This window comes from Mustelus asterias, chromosome 8, assembly GCF_964213995.1.
Source record: "Mustelus asterias chromosome 8, sMusAst1.hap1.1, whole genome shotgun sequence".
NCBI lineage: Eukaryota > Metazoa > Chordata > Chondrichthyes > Carcharhiniformes > Triakidae > Mustelus > Mustelus asterias.
In genome coordinates, this window is record NC_135808.1 from 73,796,039 (window position 1) to 73,818,636 (window position 22,598).

Sequence of the window (22,598 nt, forward strand, 5' to 3'; positions counted from 1 at the left end):
TCACGGTCCCGATCTGTACCAGTCCAAGGACGTTGTGTGGTAACTCTGAAAGTGCAGGGCACAATTTACGAGCGATACAGGCTCCTTGTGTTGCCGCATCTTTGCGCACCAATTCTCCTCGGACTAAACTTTATGGCCCACATGAAGAGTGTGATCCTACAGTACGGTCGGCCACTCCCTTCGCTGACAGTAGGGACCAGCTGCAGCCTCCAAATTGTCCAAAGCGCCCCGCATGCAATCTTTCCACATTAAAGATCACCACACCCTCTTTATTTAAGAATCTGGTACCAGGCTGCAAGCCCATCGCTACTAAAAGTAGGCGTTACAGCGCTGAAGATCGGATCTTCCATCAGATCTGAGGTTCAGCGGCTCCTCAAAGAAGGGATCATACAGCCCAGCGTTAGTCCGTGGAGAGCACAGGTCGTGGTGGTTAAGAGCGGGAACAAACCCCGGATGGTCATCGATTACAGTCAGACCATTAATCGATATACGCAGCTGGATGCGTATCCTCTCCCGCGCATATCTGATATGGTCAATCAGATTGCGCAGTACCGGGTGTTCTCCACCATAGACCTTAAGTCCGCCTACCACCAACTCCCCATCCGCCCAGAGGACCGACATTACACGGCTTTTGAGGCGGATGGTCGTCTGTATCAGTTTCTTAGGGTTCCATTTGGTGTCACCAATGGGGTCTCGGTCTTCCAGCGTGCTATGGACCGAATGGTGGACCAGAACGGGCTGCGGGCTACCTTCCCGTACCTGGATAATGTCACCATCTGCGGCCGTGATCAGCAGGACCATGACACAAATCTCCAGAACTTTTTGCGCACTGCATCTCGCCTGAATCTGACCTACAACAGGGAGAAGTGTGTATTCCGTACGCGCCGGTTAGCCATCCTGGGATACATAGTGGAAAACGGGGTCATTGGCCCTGATCCCGACCGTATGCGCCCCCTTGCTGAACTTCCTTTGCCCACTAGCGCAAAAGCACTGAGGAGATGCCTCGGCTTCTTCTCCTATTATGCGCAGTGGGTCCCCAACTACGCGGACAAAGCCCGTCCGCTTATTAAGTCCACGACTTTTCCACTCACGCCAGAGGCCCAATTGGCCTTCAAGGCATTGAAACACGACATTGCGAAAGCCACGATGCACGCGGTGGACGAATCCATCCCTTTTCAGGTGGAAAGTGATGCATCTGATTTCGCCCTGGCCGCCACACTAAACCAGGCAGGCAGGCCCGTCGCGTTTTTTTCCCGCACCCTCCAAGGTCCCGAAATTCGACATTCAGCGGTGGAAAAGGAGGCCCAGGCCATTGTGGAGGCCGTCAGACACTGGCGCCATTACCTGGCGGGGAAGCGGTTCACCCTGATCACGGACCAGCGGTCCGTGGCGTTTATGTTCAATAACACGCAGAGGGGCAAGATCAAGAACGACAAGATCTTGCGGTGGAGAATTGAGCTCTCCACCTATAATTACGATATCATGTATCGTCCAGGGAAACTCAATGAGCCCTCGGATGCCCTCTCGCGCGGAACATGCGCTACTATGCAGGAGGACCGCTTGAACGCCCTCCATAATGACCTGTGCCATCCTGGGGTCACTCGGCTCTACCACTTCATCAAAGCCCGCAACCTGCCTTACTCGGTGGAGGACGTCAGGTCAGTGACAAGGAGCTGTCGGATTTGCGCGGAATGCAAACCGCACTTTTACCGACCTGACCGGGCACATTTGGTCAAGGCCACTCGCCCCTTCGAGAGGCTGAGTGTGGATTTTAAGGGCCCCCTTCCCTCAACAGATCGGAACGTGTACTTTCTTAACATCATAGACGAGTACTCCCGGTTCCCGTTTGTTGTCCCCTGTGCGGACACGTCGACTGCCACGGTGATCAAGGCATTCCGTGATCTTTTTACCCTGTTCGGGTACCCCAGCTATATACATAGCGACAGGGGCTCGTCGTTCATGAGTAATGACTTGAGGCAATTCCTGCTCTCATACGGGATTGCCTCTAGTAGGACCACGAGTTACAACCCTAGGGGCAATGGACAGGTGGAAAGAGAGAATGCTACAGTCTGGAAGGCTGTCCTATTGGCGCTGAAGTCCAAAGGCCTTCCAGTCTCCCATTGGCAGGAGGTCCTCCCAAATGCGCTTCACTCCCTTCGCTCCCTCCTGTGTACGGCAACCAATGCTACTCCCCACGAGAGGATGTTCTCATTCCCTCGGAAGTCGTCCTCGGGGATATCTTTACCAGCCTGGTTGACGTACCCAGGACCCGTCCTTCTGCGGCGACATGTAAGGGCCCGCAAGTCCGACCCCTTGGTTGAACCGGTCCACCTCCTCCACGCCAACCCTCAGTGTGCCTATGTGGCATATCCTGACGGGCGAGAGGACACAGTCTCGATCCGAGACCTGGCGCCCGCAGGGGACGTAGCAACTCCTGTCACTCCCATACCCCCAGTCACGAATCCCCTATCTCTTATTTCTCCCCCGGACGTGGCGCGGTCAGCACCGGGACCAGTGCATAACAGTTATACTCCACTGTACAGCTTGCCTGAGACTCGGAGATCGGCGCCATCGCAGAATGTACCGGGATCCCCTGCACTACCGCTTCATCAGGGTCAACCGGCCCGTGAGTCCGCGAGAGGACAGCCGGACGCTGTTTTGGAGAGGACGCCACCGCAAGCACCTGCTCCGGTGTCACCGCCGGTATTGAGGAGGTCACAACGACGGTGCGGTCCTCCAAACCGTCTGGACTTGTAGATTGTTGACTTTTTTTTATATAGTCTGTTTTCGCACCCCGCCGGCCTTTGTTCTCAAAGGAGGGGTGAATGTGGTGAACCATCGTTGGTTCCCACTGTGGGGTTGTTCTAATGTTGTTGTTGGGCTAGGGTGTTCACACTGTGGGATTGTTCTAATGTTGTTGTTGGGCTAGGGTGTTTACACTGTGGGATTAATACACCTGTGGTTGTTGCTGTTGTGGTACATCCCAGTCGGGCCCCGCCTCCTGGGAGAGGGATAAGACCCCCTGCTCGGGCGGGACCTCGTCAGTCTGGAGTGGTGTACTTATGTTCTAATAGTTCCATTGTTAGGCAATAAAAGCCTTCAGTTACCGAAGCCTTGTGTCTTGTGCTCGATTGACGTGCATCAAAGATACACTGCAACAAGGCTCTTTCAACAGCTCATTCCATACCCATAACCTCGATCACCAAGAAGGACAAAGGCAGTGAATGCATGTGAACATCACCAAGTTCCCCTCCAAGTCACAGACCATCCTGACTTGGAACTAACACTATTCCTTCAGTCATTGGGTCAGAATCCTGAAATTTCCTCCCCAACAGGTACCAACACCACATGGACTGCAGTAGTTCAAGAAGGCAGCTTATCACGACCTTCTCAAACGCAAATAGAGATGGGCAATAAATGCTTACCTAGCCAGCAACACCCACATCCCATGAAATAATTTTTTAAAAAACCATTAACTTTACAAATAGCAACATGCTCGTAATTAAAGAAACAGCTAAAAGCACAACGTACAACAGAAAAGCCAAAACAATTTAAATATCTAGAATGGAGAGGGTGAGGAGAAAGGCAGCTGGCAAGATGTTAGTACATGCAACAAAATTCTGAAAAAAGAATATTTTCAGATGATTTTTCACTCCATGCTGAAGGGTGACAGAAATTCATATCTATCTCGGAAGTTAAAAAAAATGACTAAAACAATCCTTGCATAAATGTCACTTTTACATTAAAAATATTCTGCAGGATGGCAATTACATTACCCTAGTATAAACTCATTGATCATAACTTACAAAGAGAGATCAGCCACATAGGGACCAAAGACAGGATGTTCTCTTACTCGGAGCTGTAAGTAATAGAATACAGTGCTTAATTAAACGTGAGAATAAATATTACAACAGAATCTACAAACACGTGACACAAAATCACCATAATATCAGCTAGACTGATTAAAATTTGGACAGAAAAGTCATTAGATTCTAAGTTTGACACTTTAATATGGGGGGACTCTTCCAGTGGTTCAGCAGACATTGCTTGGTGCAACAAAGACACACAAGCCAGGTGGATCCCAATCTTATGCTTGATCTGCATTGACCTATCTAGTCTCAAGCAGGTGTTGAAGTCTGCCTGACAACCAGCTTTTGTTTCCACAGGTTGACATGGAGGGAAAACTTTAAGATCAGAAATATTTCATATTGGCTCACAGATTGAAGGCTGCAGCAACTTTCCATCTTTGTTTACAGTTTAGGAGTAGACATCAAGAAAAGGGCTGTCACAAAATTTGCAACACAAAAATCTAATTTGCTATCCCACATTAGAAAAACAAGGACTCCAGTAATCATATACAATAAGATTTCAACACACAGCATGCCCGGGTTAACAAATTAAGATTAGGCATATCCCAAAACATACAAGTGCAGGAGCTGTAACACCTGTCTTTTTACCTGCTCCCTTCCCACCATCAAGGGCACCAAACATTCCTTCCAAGTGAAAGATCAGGAGCAGAAAGAAAAGGAAAAGGTGAATCAGCAGATAAATCTCTCACATCCTCCTTGGTAAAGGATCAAGGTTTGCACCAGCAGAAGCCTGAACCATCAAGGAATAATGCAAATTATGGTGTGAGGTTTTGTATTAATGTTCGCATTCCCATCTCGGTGCTTCATATTGATTGAATTTAACAACTGTTGAAAGAAATTAAATTAACAAACACAAAATAAACTTTTTGGTTATGCGAATAATTTCCTTCAGACTTACAGACTGCTTTACTTGCGTCTTTCCATTTCCACCAGCCAACAAATCATGGATTCTCTCATTGTAGACTTCGAAATAGCTCATTTCAATATGGTAAGTAACCTTTGAAAAATCAAAAGAAATAAATCGTTTATCAACATAGGATTCTCTTCGTCATTGAATTGTTTTTTACATCAAGCCCAAATTTATTTAAAACATTATTGTACTACAAAATATATCATCCATGATCAACCTTGTCTGGTGAACTAAGTAGCTGAAAAACTGATCAGAATATTTCTGTCTTTAAAATTTTAACTTCACTCTCTGAAAGGAGAATTTTATTTTAGTCTGCAATTTTAACTTTATTTTCTGAGCAGGGTGACAATGGTACTCAGCTGAAACTTGCAGAATTCTTTAAATGTGCAGGACGGGTTCTCTTAATACATGGCCTGAGCAGACAAAACAATTGTGACTCTCACCAACAGCAAGAGAAGCCAGGGCCAAGACGCAATGTTTAGACTTTCCCCACTCCCTCCACAAGTTTTGCTTCAAAATCCCATCCTGACTTACTCAAGGACCAGAAACCATTCAGCCAGCAACCTTCTCTCCCATCATTCTTCTGCGATTTCCCAGAGGTTTAAGACTGAAACTGATCTGCGACATGTAGTCAAGGCTCAAGAGTTTAAATCATTGGGGTCTCATTGTTTCCTTGGCTCCCACCTAGCCAATTCTTGCTTTGGGTCAAAATTGAGCATTTAATCTCAGCTCCAGGCAGATGTTAAAATAAAAGAAAGTTGTTCTACAAATCCATACAACAAACCAAAAAAAAATTTCAAATTCAATGAGACTAGATCATGACTAAGTATAACATTTGTCCTTAAAAATACTACCTGTTGCATTTCAGGCTTTGCTACTTTGGCGAACAACTGTTCACAGAATCTTGGGATGATCCCCTCATCACTGAAGCCCATCATCCTTTAAAATAACAAAAATATACATTTAAGCATCCTGACCTAAATTACATCAAATATATTAATAGCCATTTAGTAGAGAGTTACACAAGTCAAATGGGGAGAAAATATTCCAAATGGGAATATGCTGTACTTCTCATTGAACAATTTCAGGTGAAATTTGAAATCAGTTCAGCTTTGGATTAAAATTACTAGCTTTAGCTCAATAGCATCAATTGATTTTTACTTCAGTTTTTGCATGTTGCACAAAACAAGGTACTCACGAGCCCTTTTACTCATTGGGGTGCAGACAGCTCTGGAGAAACCATCACATCGCCATTACTCCTAATAATCTGATGAGATTTATTTGCACTAAAATGCAAGTTATTGAATAATTCACTTCAAGCCATGTAAATAATAGCAATGTGACAATATAGTGCTCACAGTTTCTAATTATTAAATAACCAATCTGAATAAAGTAACTTTAAAGTAGGCTGTAGAGAGAGGTACATGTAAAGTGATGGAATGGGTCATCAACAGCGCTATCAAGTGGCACTTGCTTAGTCTTGACCTGCTCCGTCACTCAGATTGGGTTCCACCTGGGGTCACTCTGCACCTGATCTTATTACAGCCTCGGTTCAAACATGGACAAAAGAACAGAATTCCAGAGGTGAGGTTACAGTGATAGCCCTTGACATCAAGGCAGCAATAACGTGTGTAGCATCAAGGAGTCCTAGCAAAACTGGAGTCAATGGGAATCGGGGAAATTCTTCCCTGGTTAGAGCCATACCTAGCACAAAGGAAGGTGGTTGGTAGTTGTCAGAGGTCAATCATCTCAATTCCAGGACATCACTACAGGAGCTCCTCTGGGTTGTTTCCTTGGCCCAACTTCTTGAGCTGCTTCGACAACGATCTTCCTTCCAGCATAAGGTCAAAAGTGGGGATGTTTGTTGGTGATTGCGTAATATTCAGCACCATTTGCAACTCCTCAGATACTGAAGCAGTCTACGTCCAAATGCAGATCTAGACAATATCCAGGCTTGGGCTGACCAGTGACCGGTAACATTCATGCTACACAAGCATCAAGCAATGACCTTCTCCAATGAGAGAAAATCTAACCATCACTCTTTGATATTACCATTGGAGAGTCTCCAACCATCAACACCCTGGGTGCTATCATTAACCAGAAATTGAACTGGACTAGCCACATAAATACTATGGCTACAAAAGCAGGTCAGAGGCGAGGAATCCTATGGCAGGTAACTCACCGCCTGACTCCCCAAATCTGCAAGGCACTTCAGGAAGATTATGTAATACTCTCCACTTGTCTGGATGAGTGCAGCTCCAACAACACAAACTGCTTGATACCTTCCAGGGCGAAGTAGCCCACTCGATTGGCACCCCATCCATAAACATTCACTCCTTCCACCACCGACACACAGTGGCACTATGTGCCATCTACGGGATGCACTGCGGCAACTCCCCAAGGTTCTTTAGACAGCACCTTCCAAACCCACTACTTCTACCTTCTGGAATGGAAAGGGCAGGAGACACATGGGAACACCACCCACCTGGAAATTCTCCTCCAAGTCACTCACCATCCTGACTTGGAAATATATTACCATGCCTTCACTGTCGGTGGGTCAAAATCCCTATTTAACAGCACCATGGGTGTGCCTATACTATATGGACTGTAGCGGTTCAAGAAGGTAGCCCACCACCACCTTTTCCTGAACAATTTGAGATTGGCAATAAATGCCCACATTCCATGAACAAACAAAAGAAAGCCTTTGTGAAAGTAAAATTTGATATTGTTAACAATTATCACAGCTACAGCAAAGGATAAATTTATAACCGCACTTGAATCTGGAATGGTCTATGGAACACAATTGGATTCCCTAATCAAATCATTTTCAGTTGAAATGTTGGAACGCTCCTTTCACTAAAGCATAATATTGATCTTACTAGGGGCAAGGTTAGTAAAACTTCAGAGCAGAATGATACTCAGATACACAACGTAGATATTCTATGATGCATTCTTAAAACAACCAGCTATTATAAATTTCTACCCAAACTTACGTATATGACTTTCCAGAGCCAGTCTGGCCATAAGCAAACAGACACGTGTTGTATCCCTCAAAGGCTTTTTCTAGCAGAGGAAATCCTATTTTCTTATATACAGTTTCCTGGTTTGAAAATTCAGGGTTTAACTCATCAAATGACCAAAAGGAAAAATCGTAAACAAAGGAGTAAGTGTGACTGGTTTCTGGATGTTGCACAATCGTATTCTGTCCTTTCATGAAAACTACTTGCTGTGAATTTTCTATTTTCTCCCTGAATAAAAAATAAGAGAAACATGTTAAACACAAATATAAATAACACTATCATGGTAACAATAAATAATGTTAAGAGCAAAAAAATCAATACCGCCTTTCAATATTGGTGTGGTACTGTTCAGGGTATTAACATTGCAATCTCCTTCTATAATCATAACTTAGACCATGCTGCACTTGCTGAGAAATTGTTTTAGCATAATGTTTGTTATCCACATCTCATTTTGCTGCCTGAGCCACCTGTACCACTGTGCCCATTTTGATTGCTAAAACATTCTATCCATCTTTTAGGAAATTGCATGTCTATGGCCAGGGGTTTATGGGGTTCAATGATGCAACATATCCAGACAGTGGAGGACTGAAGGACCAGATGGTCTTCTTGTATCCTGTACACATGTTCACCATTCCTACTACTGCCATTACCTGGGTAAATAATTAAAAACAATAAAGAGAACTAACATTTTATAATTGAAGGAATGAACAGGTTGTCGCAATGTACAGTTTACTGAGAATCAATCATAGGGGCACAGAATGGTGATGCACAGGATTGCTCTAGCAGTCCATCATACTGCTTTCAATCTCAATCACATCAAACCATGAGTGATGAAAGGAAAGTGAGATGGAGCATGACTTCATTTGCCTTCATATACCTCCAAGAATCAATGTAGAATAGTGTAAAAAGCGGTTTCCCCATCTTCTCAAGCAAAGAAGGTATATGGTGCAGTAAATAAGAAATAAAATTAAAGGGGTCATCTGTGCAAATTAAAGATACAATTTGGAGTTCGCAAAAATATGCAAAACACAATTTGATTCCTTACCAGAAATTACTTCTTTTTCTAAAAAAAGGTTACATTACAATTCCCATGAAATCTTCGAGACAATCATTGGATAAGATGCATTGAAGCAGCATAAAAATTGGGATGTTGATGTCAGGATGAAATTGAGAATTCCTATCAAATTATGCAGTAGAAAGAAGGTACTGTTCAATATGGCATTGAGCCATTTGGACAACAAGGTCCTAGACTTAATTCCCTGTCCACTAAGTTAGCAGATTTTAATTGTAGTCGAAGCAGTCACTATAATTCACTTCAGCACTGAGAAGACAGAAGGGGAAAGAGAGCATAATGTCAGGATCTCAATTCCTCATGACTATTCAGTGACTCACGCAGAAAATATAGGTATGCAATGTACACACATTTATTCTACAATAAACATCAACTCAAACAGCTTTGAGTTCCACTGCAACCTACTCAATGATTGCATAGCTGCATGGCCTACTCTTTCTTGCTAATCTGAGCACCCTTGAAGTCTAAGTGATTTCGCAACCAAGAAAACAGTTTAGATTAAATCAATTCAATCAGCAAGTTAGTCATACATGACAAAATTATATTAAAATGTATTTTAGAAAAAACTTTCATTTATATAGCAGCATATTCTCAGGGCTTCACAAAATGCTTTATAACCAATTACTACTTTCATAGTCAACATGACATGGACAGGACAAGATTCTACAGACAGCAAACTAGATTGCCCCTTGTGATAATGCAAGAATTTATTAGAGAACAGTAGCATAATCTACTTTGCATTATTCAACAAAAAATACTCTGTTCAAATGACTTGATCACTGAACCCTGCAGCTTTACTGCATATCCTTGATTTCTAATGATTTATTTCAGCACAAGACTGCATATTTTAATTTTTAGCATCAGCATTTGAAAAATTGCTTTTTGCTATCCTGAGCATTGCATGAGAATTAATTCAATCCTCCATATGTCATTTCTGGCGGGGCTTTGTTACTTTTATTTATATATAGTAGGTTTCCAAGTAACGCATGCACTGGGAGAACGAGATACACTTAGCAATCTTTTCCATTTGCCCAAGACTGAAAGATTGCTCTATCTACATTGCCATGCAGACCTTGACTTCATTTCCTGTATTTTTTCACAGTGTAATTGGCATCTGTTTCCGTTACTGTAACTCTTTGCTGTTACCATGTATGTTTTAAGTTTACGTTTTTGGTATTTCACCCCGAGGCCTGAAATGTTCCAATGTAGGAAATGCAGCAGCAAATTGGCTAATTATAGATTATTTATTTTATTGATGGTCAAAGGATCATAGGGGAGTATTCCCCTTTACTTCACAATTCTGTCATGGCATCTTTTACGTCCACCTAACAATGAACAGAAAGGTCACAGCATTTCCAACAGTGCACACTTCCCTCAATACGACAGTGAAGTTTGGCGAAATCTTTGGAGTGGAACTTGAACCTACAGCTCCTACCCTTTCGATTCAGAAGAGATTGTGCTACCAACTGAACCATAACAGGCACATAGTAAAGATAAAACCAAATTTCAGGCACATCCACTACAAAATCAACTCAGGCTTAAAAATTGGACTGGGTAAACCAATAATATACAAGATTCAGAGAATGACTCCATTTCATCCAACATTATTTCACAATGATCCATCTTAATTACTATGGCATTTAGCTTGCTTTGACTGTCTAATTTGCATAAATTTAGAGAGAAGATAAGGTTGCATTTGATGATATTCAAAGATCCACCTATGCTGTAAACTATGCTCTTTATTTACGGACCTACAAACTTTTGAAGGCAAGCACCTTCTTATCCATTTTCTTTTTGCTGGAGACCCTTGCCACCACTTTACTGTTTGAAAGCAACAAGGGAAGAAGGTTTACCTGCATGCTAACCACTGCAATTGGAAATAGTTCCAACAGTTCTCAGAACCAAAAATAGCACATGCATTATTTAACACAACACTTGAACCGTGAGTTTTGTCACTCATTCTATTGATAATTATTTGATCAATATTTGACAACTAGGTATGAAACTCAATGTTTCAAGAATGTTAAACCACATTCTGGAAACCTGTGGAGGTTATTTTTAGGTTTGTAATAAGGTTCCATACGCACTTTCCTAATGCTATGCGGCTTTAGCATCAAGTATGATTTAACACTATTATCGGCCAAGTTCTTGGTCTCTTGATCATACCATCTAAATCAGTTATTGCTGCCTTTGCAATCTGGAAGGACAGCTACACAAAAAGCTGAAACATCTTCCAGAAAGATTTATTACAGCTTTAGTACACTGTGTTCTTGGTTTCTGTATTTTGAAGGTTGACACTAAATGATCTACCAGACTAATGCCTCCAATTAAAGGATCCCATTCAAATAACTGTTGTAAGTTCATTTCCTCGTGCTTTATACAACTCAATACGTCTGAGTCGACATTTAATTTATTACTATGCACGTTGATATATATCCTCATAATTCAACCGAACTCTGCTCAGGCAAATTACTCAAAGGAAAAACTCTCGTTGAAGGTTTCACTAACACACAAATTCCTAAAGTATCATGTCAGATCAGTTAATCGGTTGGAGAGAAACAAGCCTCAATCTTTTGGGTGAAGAAATATCAAGTCATCCTTTGTGGCAGTCAGTAGACTGGTTTACAAGAGTGAAAGCCAGATACACAAATGAAGTAGTTAAGTTCACTAATTCAAGCACAAATATTTAACAACTTAACTTCTAGGCTGTTTGTAAAATTGATGAGTAGAATCCCACTACGTTCTTCATACATACTAAACTTATAATAATGGAACCAGCAATTCTACATTTGGTGCGCAAACACATCAGAACAAGTCATTCATGATTGGTTGAGGGAAAAATTGTTAGCTCAATAATATCTGTAGGAATAAAAAAAATCAGGGAAAATGCAAGTCAAGTCAATGGCTTGATTTCTAAAAATAATTAATTTAGAATTGTTTTCAGTTTAGGGTAATATGATTACACTAATGTTGGACAATGTTCAAGTTACATGAACATTAAAGTCCACTCAGTCCAAGAGATAATGATCGCTGTTGATCGGATCACCAGTCTGAGAACTTAATTCATTTTATTTAAAATAAAAGAGGTGCCTGACAAATAATGCTCCATCATATTGTCATCTTTATCAATGATCTGGATGATAATGTGGTAAATTGGATCAGCAGATTTGCTGATGATACAAAGATTGGAGGTGTAGTGGACAGCGAGGAAGGTTTTCAAAGCTTGCAGAGGGATTTGGACCAACTAGAAAAATGGGCTGAAAAATGGCAGATGGAGTTTCATGCAGACAAGTGTGAGGTATTGCACTTTGGAAGGACAAACCAAGGTAGAACATACAAGGTAAATGGTAGGATACTGAAGAGTGCAGTAGAACAGAGGGATCTGGGAATACAGGTACATAATTCCCTAAAAGTGGCGTCACAGGTAGATAGGGTCGTAAAGAGTGCTTTTGGTACATTGGCCTTTATAAATCAAAGTATTGAGTATAAGAGTTGGAATGTTATGGTGAGGTTGTATAAGACATTGGTGAGGCCGAATTTAGAGTATTGTGTGCAGTTTTGGTCACCTAATTACAGGAAGGATGTTAACAAGGTTGAAAGAGTGCACAGAAGGTTTACAAGGATGTTGCCGGGACTTGAGAAACTGAGTTACAGAGAAAGGTTGAATAGGTTAGGACTTTATTCCCTGGAGCGTAGAAGAATGAGGGAGATTTGATAGAGGTGTATAAAATTATGATGGGTATAGATAGAATGAATGCAAGCAGGCTTTTTCCACTGAGGCTAGGGGAGAAAAAAACTAGAGGATATGGGTTAAGGGTGAAGGGGGAAAAGTTTAAAGGGAATATTAGGGGGGGCTTCTTCACACAGAGTGGTGGGAATGTGGAATGAGCTGCCAGATGAAGTGGTGAATGCGGGCTCACTTTTAACATTTAAGAAAAACTTGGACGGGTTCATGGATGAGAGGGGTGTGGAGGGATATGGTCCAGGTGCAGGTCAGTGGGACTAGGCAGAAAAATGGTTCGGCAGAGCCAAGAAGGGCCAAAGGGCCTGTTTCTGTGCTGTAATGTTCAATGGTTCAATGGTTCTATATCATTGTAGGATCAATTATGGCATATTTTAACTTTGCAATAATCACCAGTTGATTACCAATAACTCATGCACACATTAAAGTATCAAAACAATTTAGATCTGCTAAAAGGACAGACCATTTAAGAATCATGTATTCTGCTTCAGTGCATTGATGAATTATTGCTCCTTTAATCCAAACAACTATATTCTGTTGCATTTGCATACAACAGTCGCATTGCTGTGCAGTTGTTTCATTTTGCACCAGTGCTATGAAAAAGTAGTATAAATCTAGATTCAAGATCAACTTCACTTCAGGTTCAGGTTGATCTTGGACTGGAGTTCAAGCACACTAGCATCAGTAAAAAAAAAATGAAACAACTTCACCCCATGCTACAAATGTCATGAAAAATGCAGTAAATACTATCAGCTAAATCTCTATCAGTAGCATGCTCACCCTATGAGAAGGTTGTTGGTTTAAGTTCCACCCCAGAGATCCAAGCACAAAGGTCTAAGGTGGCAGTACAATTCACGATTGAAGGAGCGCTGCACGATCAGAGTTGTTGGCTTTCACAAGACATTAAACTGAAGTTTTCTTTGATCTGTCCTTTTGAGAAAATGAAATAATTCCCAATGGCACTTTCTAATATTTGGATCTACCCCACTGCAATGTGTTTTGGCTCCATCTGAGCTACTGAGGGTAAACTTAAAAGATCCCATGGCACCATTGCGAAGAGTAGGGGAGATTATCCTCAGTTTTCTGGTCAATATATATTCCTCAATCAACATGATAAAACCAAATTATTGTCACAATGTTGTTTATAGGAGCTTGCTGCGCTCAAATTGGCTGTCTTGATTTCTGCATTACAAGTCAATACACTTCAAAAAGCACTTAATTAACAGTAAAGTAGCTGGGGGAATGCTGAGGCAGTGAAAGGCACTATATAAATGCACATCTCTTCTTTTATAATATGGGGATAGGTGGGGGGAAATAAGCCTATTTCCCCAAAAACTTAATTGGGCTTTTTGATGTAGAATTTCAAAACTGTACTTAAGACCTGAGAATCGGAATCAACCAGTTCAATTTTCTAATGCATTTGTTTCACACACTTACCTATTGCTGAAGGGCCTCACTCGAACAGCCACAGTCACAGCACTGTTTTCTCCATTTGAACATTCACTCTTTGTTGACACCTCTGTTTGCTGAAGAGTTCCCCTAATAAGTGTTCTACTTTTTGGTGATTTTTGATCTCTGTTATCAATCACTGAATTTGTAGTGCATTTTAAGTTATTGATCCCAGAATCCATAGTTGGTTTTGAGATTTGGAAGCCTTTGGCCATTGTTTTAACAGAGTAATTCATTGGGTTTTTAGTTTCTTGCTGATTACCAAGCTTCATCATTTTGATACCATCAGTCGTTGAAGTTCTATTTTGAATTAAATTCTGTTCAGTGGGTATTTTAGGAGTACTTGCTTCAGCCTTCTGTTGGCTACCATTTCCATCAGGTTTACCAGCCACCCTCCTTTTAACAGGTGTTGTTGAGGGTTTGCTTAGGGTCTGCAACTTGTTAACAGTTATCACTGATGTTGCCCGATAGGAAGAGGTTATTGGATTTTCCTGTTTCTTATCAAGTGAAACTGGTTTTGCACTTGCAGAATGATTGCTTCTGGTGTCTCCAAAATTTTGCATTAATGAAAACTTGGAAGAAGTAAAAGCTGTGGAATTTGTACCTTTGGTTTGCAAGAGGTCATTTGTTCCCAATATTGAGGCATTTTCCTTCAAAATACTATTGCCACATTCCGAGTTACCCACTTTAATACGGCGCTGCAACGAAAGTTTCCTTTCTCCTTCACCTATATCAGCATTCATATTAGTATCTTCATGAACACCAGCATTTCCTTTATCTACAGTTTTTCTTCTCTGGAGGGTTAACCTTCCCTCAGATTTAGGCGGTGTAGACTTTCCAAGAGTTCTTTTACTAGTGGACACTACATAAGTCTTATTAATCTCACTGCTTTTATCCAGGGACACTGTTGACTGTCCCAGTGTCTCATGGCCCTGCACTTGGGATGTAGGACCAAGCCTTGTGCTTCCTTTCTTCAGAACGTTGACTGGATTGTTTGACACTGAACGCAGAGCACCAATTACCATGGTTCGATCTCTGGAAGGCGTGGTGTAAATAGGCATCTTAGTTGGTATGATTTTGATGAAAGACACCAAAAAGTAACTATTCACCCTTTAACTAAAATATCTAAAGTAGAACAGAAATAATCTCAGCAGCCAAGAATCTTTCTTTGATGTAGACATGTTTACAAACTGTGGCTGAAATATACAAAAAAACTATTACAATACAGTTAATCAAATATTTTCAGTGTTTTCAGTAAATGCATTTTTGAAGTTTTACTAGATTTGAGATAGCATTTTTTCACAGCCATTTGCAATATAAATATTTAGGTTCATTCTGTTTTACAGTAATTAACACTCCAGGAACAAATAAAAATTATCCATTTACATTTTATAGTAAATATTTTGTAATGGTTTACACTTGAGAATCAAAACAGTTTGTAAAATGATTAAAAGCTCCTTGTTAAAATCACAGATTTCATATAAACTTTTTTAATTTAATGTTGTATGGTGACTATTTCAATGAAGTAAAAATGACAATTCTGCAAATATTGAAACAGAACATAGAACATTACAGCACAGTACAGGCCCTTCGGCCCTCGATGTTGCGCCGACCAGTGAAACCAATCTAAAGCCCCTCGAATCTACACTATTCCAATATCATCTATATGTTTATCCAATAACCATTTGAATGCTCTTAATGTTGACAAGTCCACTATTGTTGCAGGCAGGGCATTCCACGCCCTTACTACTCTCTGAGTAAAGAACCTACCTCTAACATCTGTCCTATATCTCTCACCCCTCAATTTAAAGCTATGTTCCCTCGTGTTAGCCATCACCATCCGAGGAAAAAGGCTCTCACTATCCACCCTATCTAATCCTCTGATCATCTTGTATGCCTCTATTGAGTCACCTCTTAACCACCTTCTCGCTAACGAAAACAACCTCAAGTCCCTCAGCCTTTCCTCATACAATTTTTCCACCATACCAGGCAACATCCTGGTAAATCTCCTCTGCACCCTTTCCAATGCTTCCACATCTATCCTATAATGCGGCGACCAGAACTGTACGCAATACTCCAAGTGCGGCCGCACCAGAATTTTGTACAGTTGCAGCATGACCTCCTGGCTCCGAAACTCAATCCCTCTACCAATAAAAGCTAACACACCGTACGCCTTCTTAACAACCCTATCAACCTGGGTGCCAACTTTCAGGGATCTATGCACATGGACACCCAGATCCCTCTGTTCATCCACACTACCAAGTATCTTACCATTAGCCCAGTACTCTGTATTCCTGTTACTCCTTCCAAAGTGAATCACCTCACACTTTTCCGCATTAAACTCCATTTGCCACCTCTCAGCCCAGCTCTGCAGCTTAGCTATGTCCCTCTGTAACCTGCCACTTCCCTCCGCACTGTCTACAACTCCACCGACTTTAGTGTCATCCGCAAATTTACTAATCCATCCTTCCACGCCCTCATCCAGGTCAATAATAAAAATGACAAACAGCAGTGGCCCCAAAACAGATCCTTGCGGTACACCACTAGTAACTGAACTCCAGGATGAGTATTTCCCATCAACCACCACCCTTTGTTTTCTTACAGCTAGCCAATTCCTGATCCAAACCACTAAATCACCCTCAATCCCATGTGTCCGTATTTTCTGCAAAAGCTTACCATGGGGAACCTTATCAAACGCTTTGCTGAAATCCATATACACCACATCAACCGCTTTACCCTCATCCACCTCTTTGGTCACCTTCTCAAAGAGCTCAATAAGGTTTGTGAGGCACACCTATCCTTCACAAAACCATGCTGACTATCCCTAATCAAATTATTCCTTTCTCGGTGATTATAAATCCTATCTCTTATAATCCTTTCCAAAACTTTGCCCACAACAGAAGTAAGGCTCACCAGTCTATAATTACCAGGGTTGTCCCTACTCCCCTTCTTGAACAATGGGACAACATTTGCTATCCTCCAGTCGTCTGGCACTGTTCCTGTAGACAATGACGACACAAAGATCAAAGCCAAAGGCTCCGCAATCTCCTCTCTAGCCTCCCAGAGAATCCTAGGATAAATCCCATCCGGCCCAGGGGACTTATCTATTTTTACCCTTTTCAGAATTGCTAACACCTCCTCCTTATGAACCTCAATTCCATCCAGTCCAACAGCCTGCATTTCAGTACTCCCCTCAACAACACTGTCCCTCCCCTGTATGAATACCGACAAAAAATATTCATTTAGTGCCTCTCCTATCTCTTCAGACTCCACGCACAACTTCCCACTCCTGTCCTTGACTGGCCCTAATCTTACCCTAGTCATTCTTTTACTCCTGACATACCTATAGAAAGCTTTAGGGTTTTCCTTGATCCTACCTGCCAAAGACTTCTCATGTCCTCTCCTGGTTCTTCTTAACTCTTTCTTTAGGTCCTTCCTGGCTAACTTGTAACTCTCAAGTGCCCTAACTGAGCCTTCACGTCTCATCTTAACATAAGTCTCCTTCATCCTCTTTAACATTAAATTTAAAGCAAAGATATTTTTCCACTCCCTCAAATTTTAGCTCCATAATTGATCAAAACAGGGTAAATCTGAGCCAAGTTTCCTCCTTCTAAAAGTCAAATATTCCGTATTTTGTCTACCATCCCTCTGGGTGTGAACAAATTAACTGGGAAGTTCTTGTTTCCTGAAAAAATAAGCGCTCAAATCTTTAAGATCTTTTACAAATTATTTTTTGCAGCAGTAGAAAGATAATTTTTTCTATGATCATGTTGGCCAGATATTGCCATCAGACTTTGAATGGACCTACCTTATTCTACACCCCAGCTATGACTGTAACACTACATTATGCACCCGCTCCTTCCTTCTCTATGTACGCTATGCTTTGTCATACAGCGTACAAGAAACAATACTTTTCACTGCATACTAATACATGTGACAATAATAAATCAAATCAAAAATATTTCTGGACATGTTGAGGTGTAGTGGACACTATTATTTGCACTACCTCAAAAGGAAACAACTATATTTTCACACTAACATGCAGAGGTTTAATAGGACAAACCACAAAATTATTTCAGGAACGGTTTTCCAGTCTTACTGGAGCTTTATAATAAAACATGCAAAAGGATACTCAAGCATTGCTAAGGAACAGCTCAATTTCCCATGGAAATTAATATGTAACAATACTGTCACTTGAAGTATACTCATGGCAGAAACAGAAGGACACTGCAACTGCATTCAATGTACCAAGAACACATTCTGCAACTATCACAACATCTGCTATAATTAATCCATGGGATGCAGTTTGAATGACCTCTCAGCTGACTTTAATTGCCATGTCTCAGTCAGTATCAAAAGAGCAGTTGAGCGTTGGTGTAGATTGGTACAGTACTGATATTTCCTCTCCTCTCTAATCAGTATTTCACTTTTCTTCCCTTTTACCTAACTGTTCAGTTAGATCAAAATATACATTTCCCTTCCCTAAAACCATCAACATGTCTCCTCTCTTCTGCCTACAGAGCAGCTTATGCCACAGTCATACAATTTGGACTGTAACATGGCAATAAGTTCCGATCTGTTTTATATGGCTTGTAAACAGAAGTTGATCTGTATAACTATTTAGCACAGCAAACAAAATTAAAATTTCAGACATAAACCTCAATTATCCTGGAAAGCAAACATAATCATCTGCACTTTGCCTCCATGGCCAACCACTCCCTCAAACACCTTGCTCCTGCCTCAACATGCAAGTAGCTCATTGGTTCAATCACCACAATGGAGACCTTCCATCCAGTTGCTTCTGCTGCAGCCCTCTCCCATTGCCCACCAAATCAAGCCATCCAAGGTTTCTCCCTGACCTGTAGTGAACACCCATTTTCTGTGGCTCTCTCCTATTTTCCCTCATGCATCTTTGAAATCATCAAGACGCCCACCTTTTTCTCCCTCAATCCCATGACCACTAAACTGCTCACCTCCCGACTTCCATTCTTGGTCCATTCCTGGTGAATAATCTAAACGGTTCTCTCTCTTTAGGTGCCATAACCCCTCATCTTCAAAACTATCAACACCGCCTTCAAATAAAACCTTTGACCTTGCCACCCTTGCATACTACCTTGAACTTCCTTTTTATCTTCAATTTCCATGATCATGTTGTCACCGCCAAGATTTGTAGCCACCTTCCCCAACTCCATGATTAAATTCAACAATCAAGTTTTGTCCCTGTATCTAAACTGACAACATCCAGCATTATCAACCCTGGATTATTTTATTTATTAGTGTCATAATCGGGGCAGCACGGTGGCACAGCGGTTAGCACTGCTGCCTCACAGCGCCAGGGACCTCGGTTCAATTCCCAGTTTGGGTCACGGTCTGTGTGGAGTTTGCAGGTTCTCCCCGTGTCTGCGTGGATTTCCTCCGGGTGCTCCGGTTTTCTCCCACAATCTGAAAGACATGCTGGTTAGGAGCATTGACCCGAACAGGTGCCGGAGTGTGGCGAGTAAGGGAATTTCACAGTAACTTCATTGCAGTGTTAATGTAAGCCTTACTCGTGACAAATAAATAAATTTTAACATTTCACTGGAAGTAGTTATAAGCCTACATTTATAGTTAAATGTTAAAATTTATTTATCACAAGTAAGGCTTACATTAACATTGCAATGAAGTTACTGTGAAAATCCCCTAGTCGCCACACTCCAGCATCTGTTCGGGTACATTGAGGGAGATTTTAACATGGCCAATGCACCTAACCAATACGTGGATGGAGGGCTGTGACAGGTGGTGTTCCTCAGGGATCAGTGCTGGGACCTTTGTGTGTGTGTGTGTGTGTGTGTGTGTGTGTGTGTGTATGTATATATAAAAAATAAAATAAATGATTCATATATATTACTGGATGTAACTGAATTGATTAGTAAGTTTGCGGACGACTAAGGTTGATGGATTTGCGGATAGCAATGAGGACCATCAGAGGATACAGCAGGATATAGATCAGTTGGAGACTTGGGTGGAGAGATGGCAGATGGAGTTTAATCCGGACAAATGTGAGGTAATGTATTTTGGAAGGTCTAATACAGATAGGAAATATACAGTAAATGGCAGAACCCTTAAGAGTATTGATAGGCAAAGGGATCTGGGTGTACAGATACACAGGTCACTGAAAATGGCAATGCAGGTGGAGAAGGTAGTCAAGAAGGCATACGGCATGCTTGCCTTCATCGGCCAGGATACTGAGTTTAAAAATTGGCAAGTCATGTTGCAGCTTTATAGAACCTTAGTTAGGCTGCTCTTGGAATATAGTGTTCAATTCTGGTCGCCACACTACCAGAAGGATGTGGAGACTTTGGAGAGGATACAGAAAAAATTTACCAGGATGTTGCCTGGTATGGAGGGCATTAGCTACGAGGAGAGGTTGGAGAAACTTGGTTTGTTCTCACTGGAGTGACGGAGGTTGAGGGGAGACCTGATAGAAGTCTACAAGATTATGAGAGGCATGGACAGAGTGGATAGTCAGAAGCTTTTTCCCCCAGAGTGGAAGAGTCAATTACATGGGGTCATAGGTTTAAAGTGCGAGGGGCAAGGTTTAAAGGAGATGTATGAGACAGGTTTTTTTTTGAGTGTGTAGCGGGTGCCTGGAACTCATTGCCGGGGGAGGTAGTGGAAGCAGATACGGTAGTGACTTTTAAGGGGCATCTTGACAAGTACATGAATAGGATGGGAACAGAGGGATACGGTCCCCGGAAGGGTAGGGGGGTTTTAGTTCAGTCGGGCAGCATGGTCAGTGCAGGCTTGGATGGCCAAAGGGCCTGTTCCTGTGCTGTAATTTTCTTTGTTCTTTGTCTTTCAGACGTGAGAGGAAACCGGAGCGCCCGGAGGAAACCCACGCAGACATGGGGAGAACGTGCAGACTCCACACAGACAATGACCCAAGCCGGGAATCGAACCAGGGTCGCAGTGTTAACCACTGTGCCACCATGTAGATGCTAACGCAAAGGCGTTACTGGAGCCAGTGGCAAGAAATTCCTTTCCTTGGCTTGTATGTTGAGCCCGCTTAGGCACCAGGACCAAGTAAACAACGGGTTCCCGAATTAACAATAACAACGCCCCCTTTATCAGAACTCAGGGAGCAAAGGCGATCTCTGGAGACACGACCAGCACTCGGGCAAGGAGAAAGCAGCATAAATATTCAAAAAGGACTTCGGCTCCCAATGCTGGGATTGACCCGGGGACCCAGCGACCGTTAGGGAAATCCAGGGGTGCGCCGGGCTCAGTGCCGCGAGACTCACCTCCTCGCGCGCAGGAGCCGAACCCCTCGAGCCGCTCCGCGAGCCCGCCTCACGCATTCGAATTCCACAGCCCCCGCCTCATTGGCTCCTTCCACCCTGACTGACGTTGCACGCCGTGACGCATTGCAGTCTTACTTCCGCAATTGACCAACTGTTTAAAGCAGATTGCACCGCAGAGAGGCTGAACGCCGCCCCGCCCCCAAGCACAACGTCGCTTCGCTCCGCCCCCGGGCCCGCCCCCAAGCACAACTTCGCTTCGCTCCGCCCCCGGGCCCATCCCCAAGCACAACGTGGCTCCGCCCACGGGCCCGCCCTCAATCCAGTTTGGCCCCGCCCCGAAATAGCTTGATCCCACACCCTGCCCCGCCCCCAAACTGATCTGAGCTCCGCCCCCAGCTCATGTGGGCCCCGCCCCATCGCTCCCTCTTAGCTCTGCCTCATAGCCCGCCCCATTTTGTCTCCGCCCCTCGGCCCCGCCCCCAAGCCCAGTTCCTGTCCCCACCCCTATGATGGATATTTTTATCCCCCTGATTATCGGGGAAGGAAATGCCTTTTCGATTCCAAATTAGTGCACTTTAAGCTCGCCCATCTATTTCCTGCCGTTCCTCGTCACAATGTCCAAATAGTATTTCCAGAATCAGACTGAGGGAATGTAGCTTTGAGAGGGAGCACCGACACAAATAGCAGCTGCTGCTGGAAGATCATCAAGTCAGTGCAAAGATGCACTTTGGTCTTTCAGTGAGGAGCTGCCAACCACCAAGTGTTGTAGCCAAGGCATGTTACAAGACCCAGGACAACAAGACAGACAGAACAGATAGAGAGAAACTGTTCCTAATGGTGGGACGGTCACCAACATCTTATAGAAACATTTAGGATCCTGAGGGCACTTGACTATGGTTGCCAAAGGATGTTTCACCTTTTGGGAGAAACTAGAATGAGGAGACACAGTTTAAAAATAAGAGGTCTCCCATTTAAGATGGAGATGAGATTTTTTCTTCAGAGGGTCATTAGTGTGTTGAATTTGATTTGATTTATTATTGTCACATGTATTAACAGTGAAAAGTATTGTTTCTTGCGCGCTATACAGACAAAGCATATCGTTCAACAAGAAGGAAACGAGAGAATGCAGAATGTAGTGTTACAGTCATAGCTAGGGTGCAGAGAAAGATCAACTTAATGCAAGGTAAGTCCATTCAAAAGTCTGACAGCAGCAGGGAAGAAGCTGTTCTTGAATCGGTTGGTACGTGACCTCAGAC

At 42.6% G+C, this 22,598-nt stretch overlaps 1 protein-coding gene across 2 annotated transcripts in view; it reads right to left on the minus strand.

The window, feature by feature from the left end:
• Positions 1-21,417, minus strand: part of kif14 (kinesin family member 14) — a 98,669-nt gene extending 77,252 nt beyond the window's left edge. Inside the window, exons 1-6 of one of the 2 annotated variants that reach the window (XM_078218184.1) lie at positions 21,343-21,417; positions 14,051-15,258; positions 7,773-8,027; positions 5,634-5,718; positions 4,768-4,866; positions 3,807-3,859 (exon numbers count right to left, since the gene is read on the minus strand). In XM_078218184.1, coding sequence (XP_078074310.1) covers positions 3,807-3,859; positions 4,768-4,866; positions 5,634-5,718; positions 7,773-8,027; positions 14,051-15,123 — 1,565 coding nt within the window. In that variant the 5' untranslated portion in view covers positions 15,124-15,258; positions 21,343-21,417. The remainder of the gene's footprint in view (positions 1-3,806; positions 3,860-4,767; positions 4,867-5,633; positions 5,719-7,772; positions 8,028-14,050; positions 15,259-21,342) is intronic. The other variant, XM_078218185.1, reaches the window with a different exon arrangement.
• Positions 21,418-22,598: the final 1,181 nt, after the last annotated feature.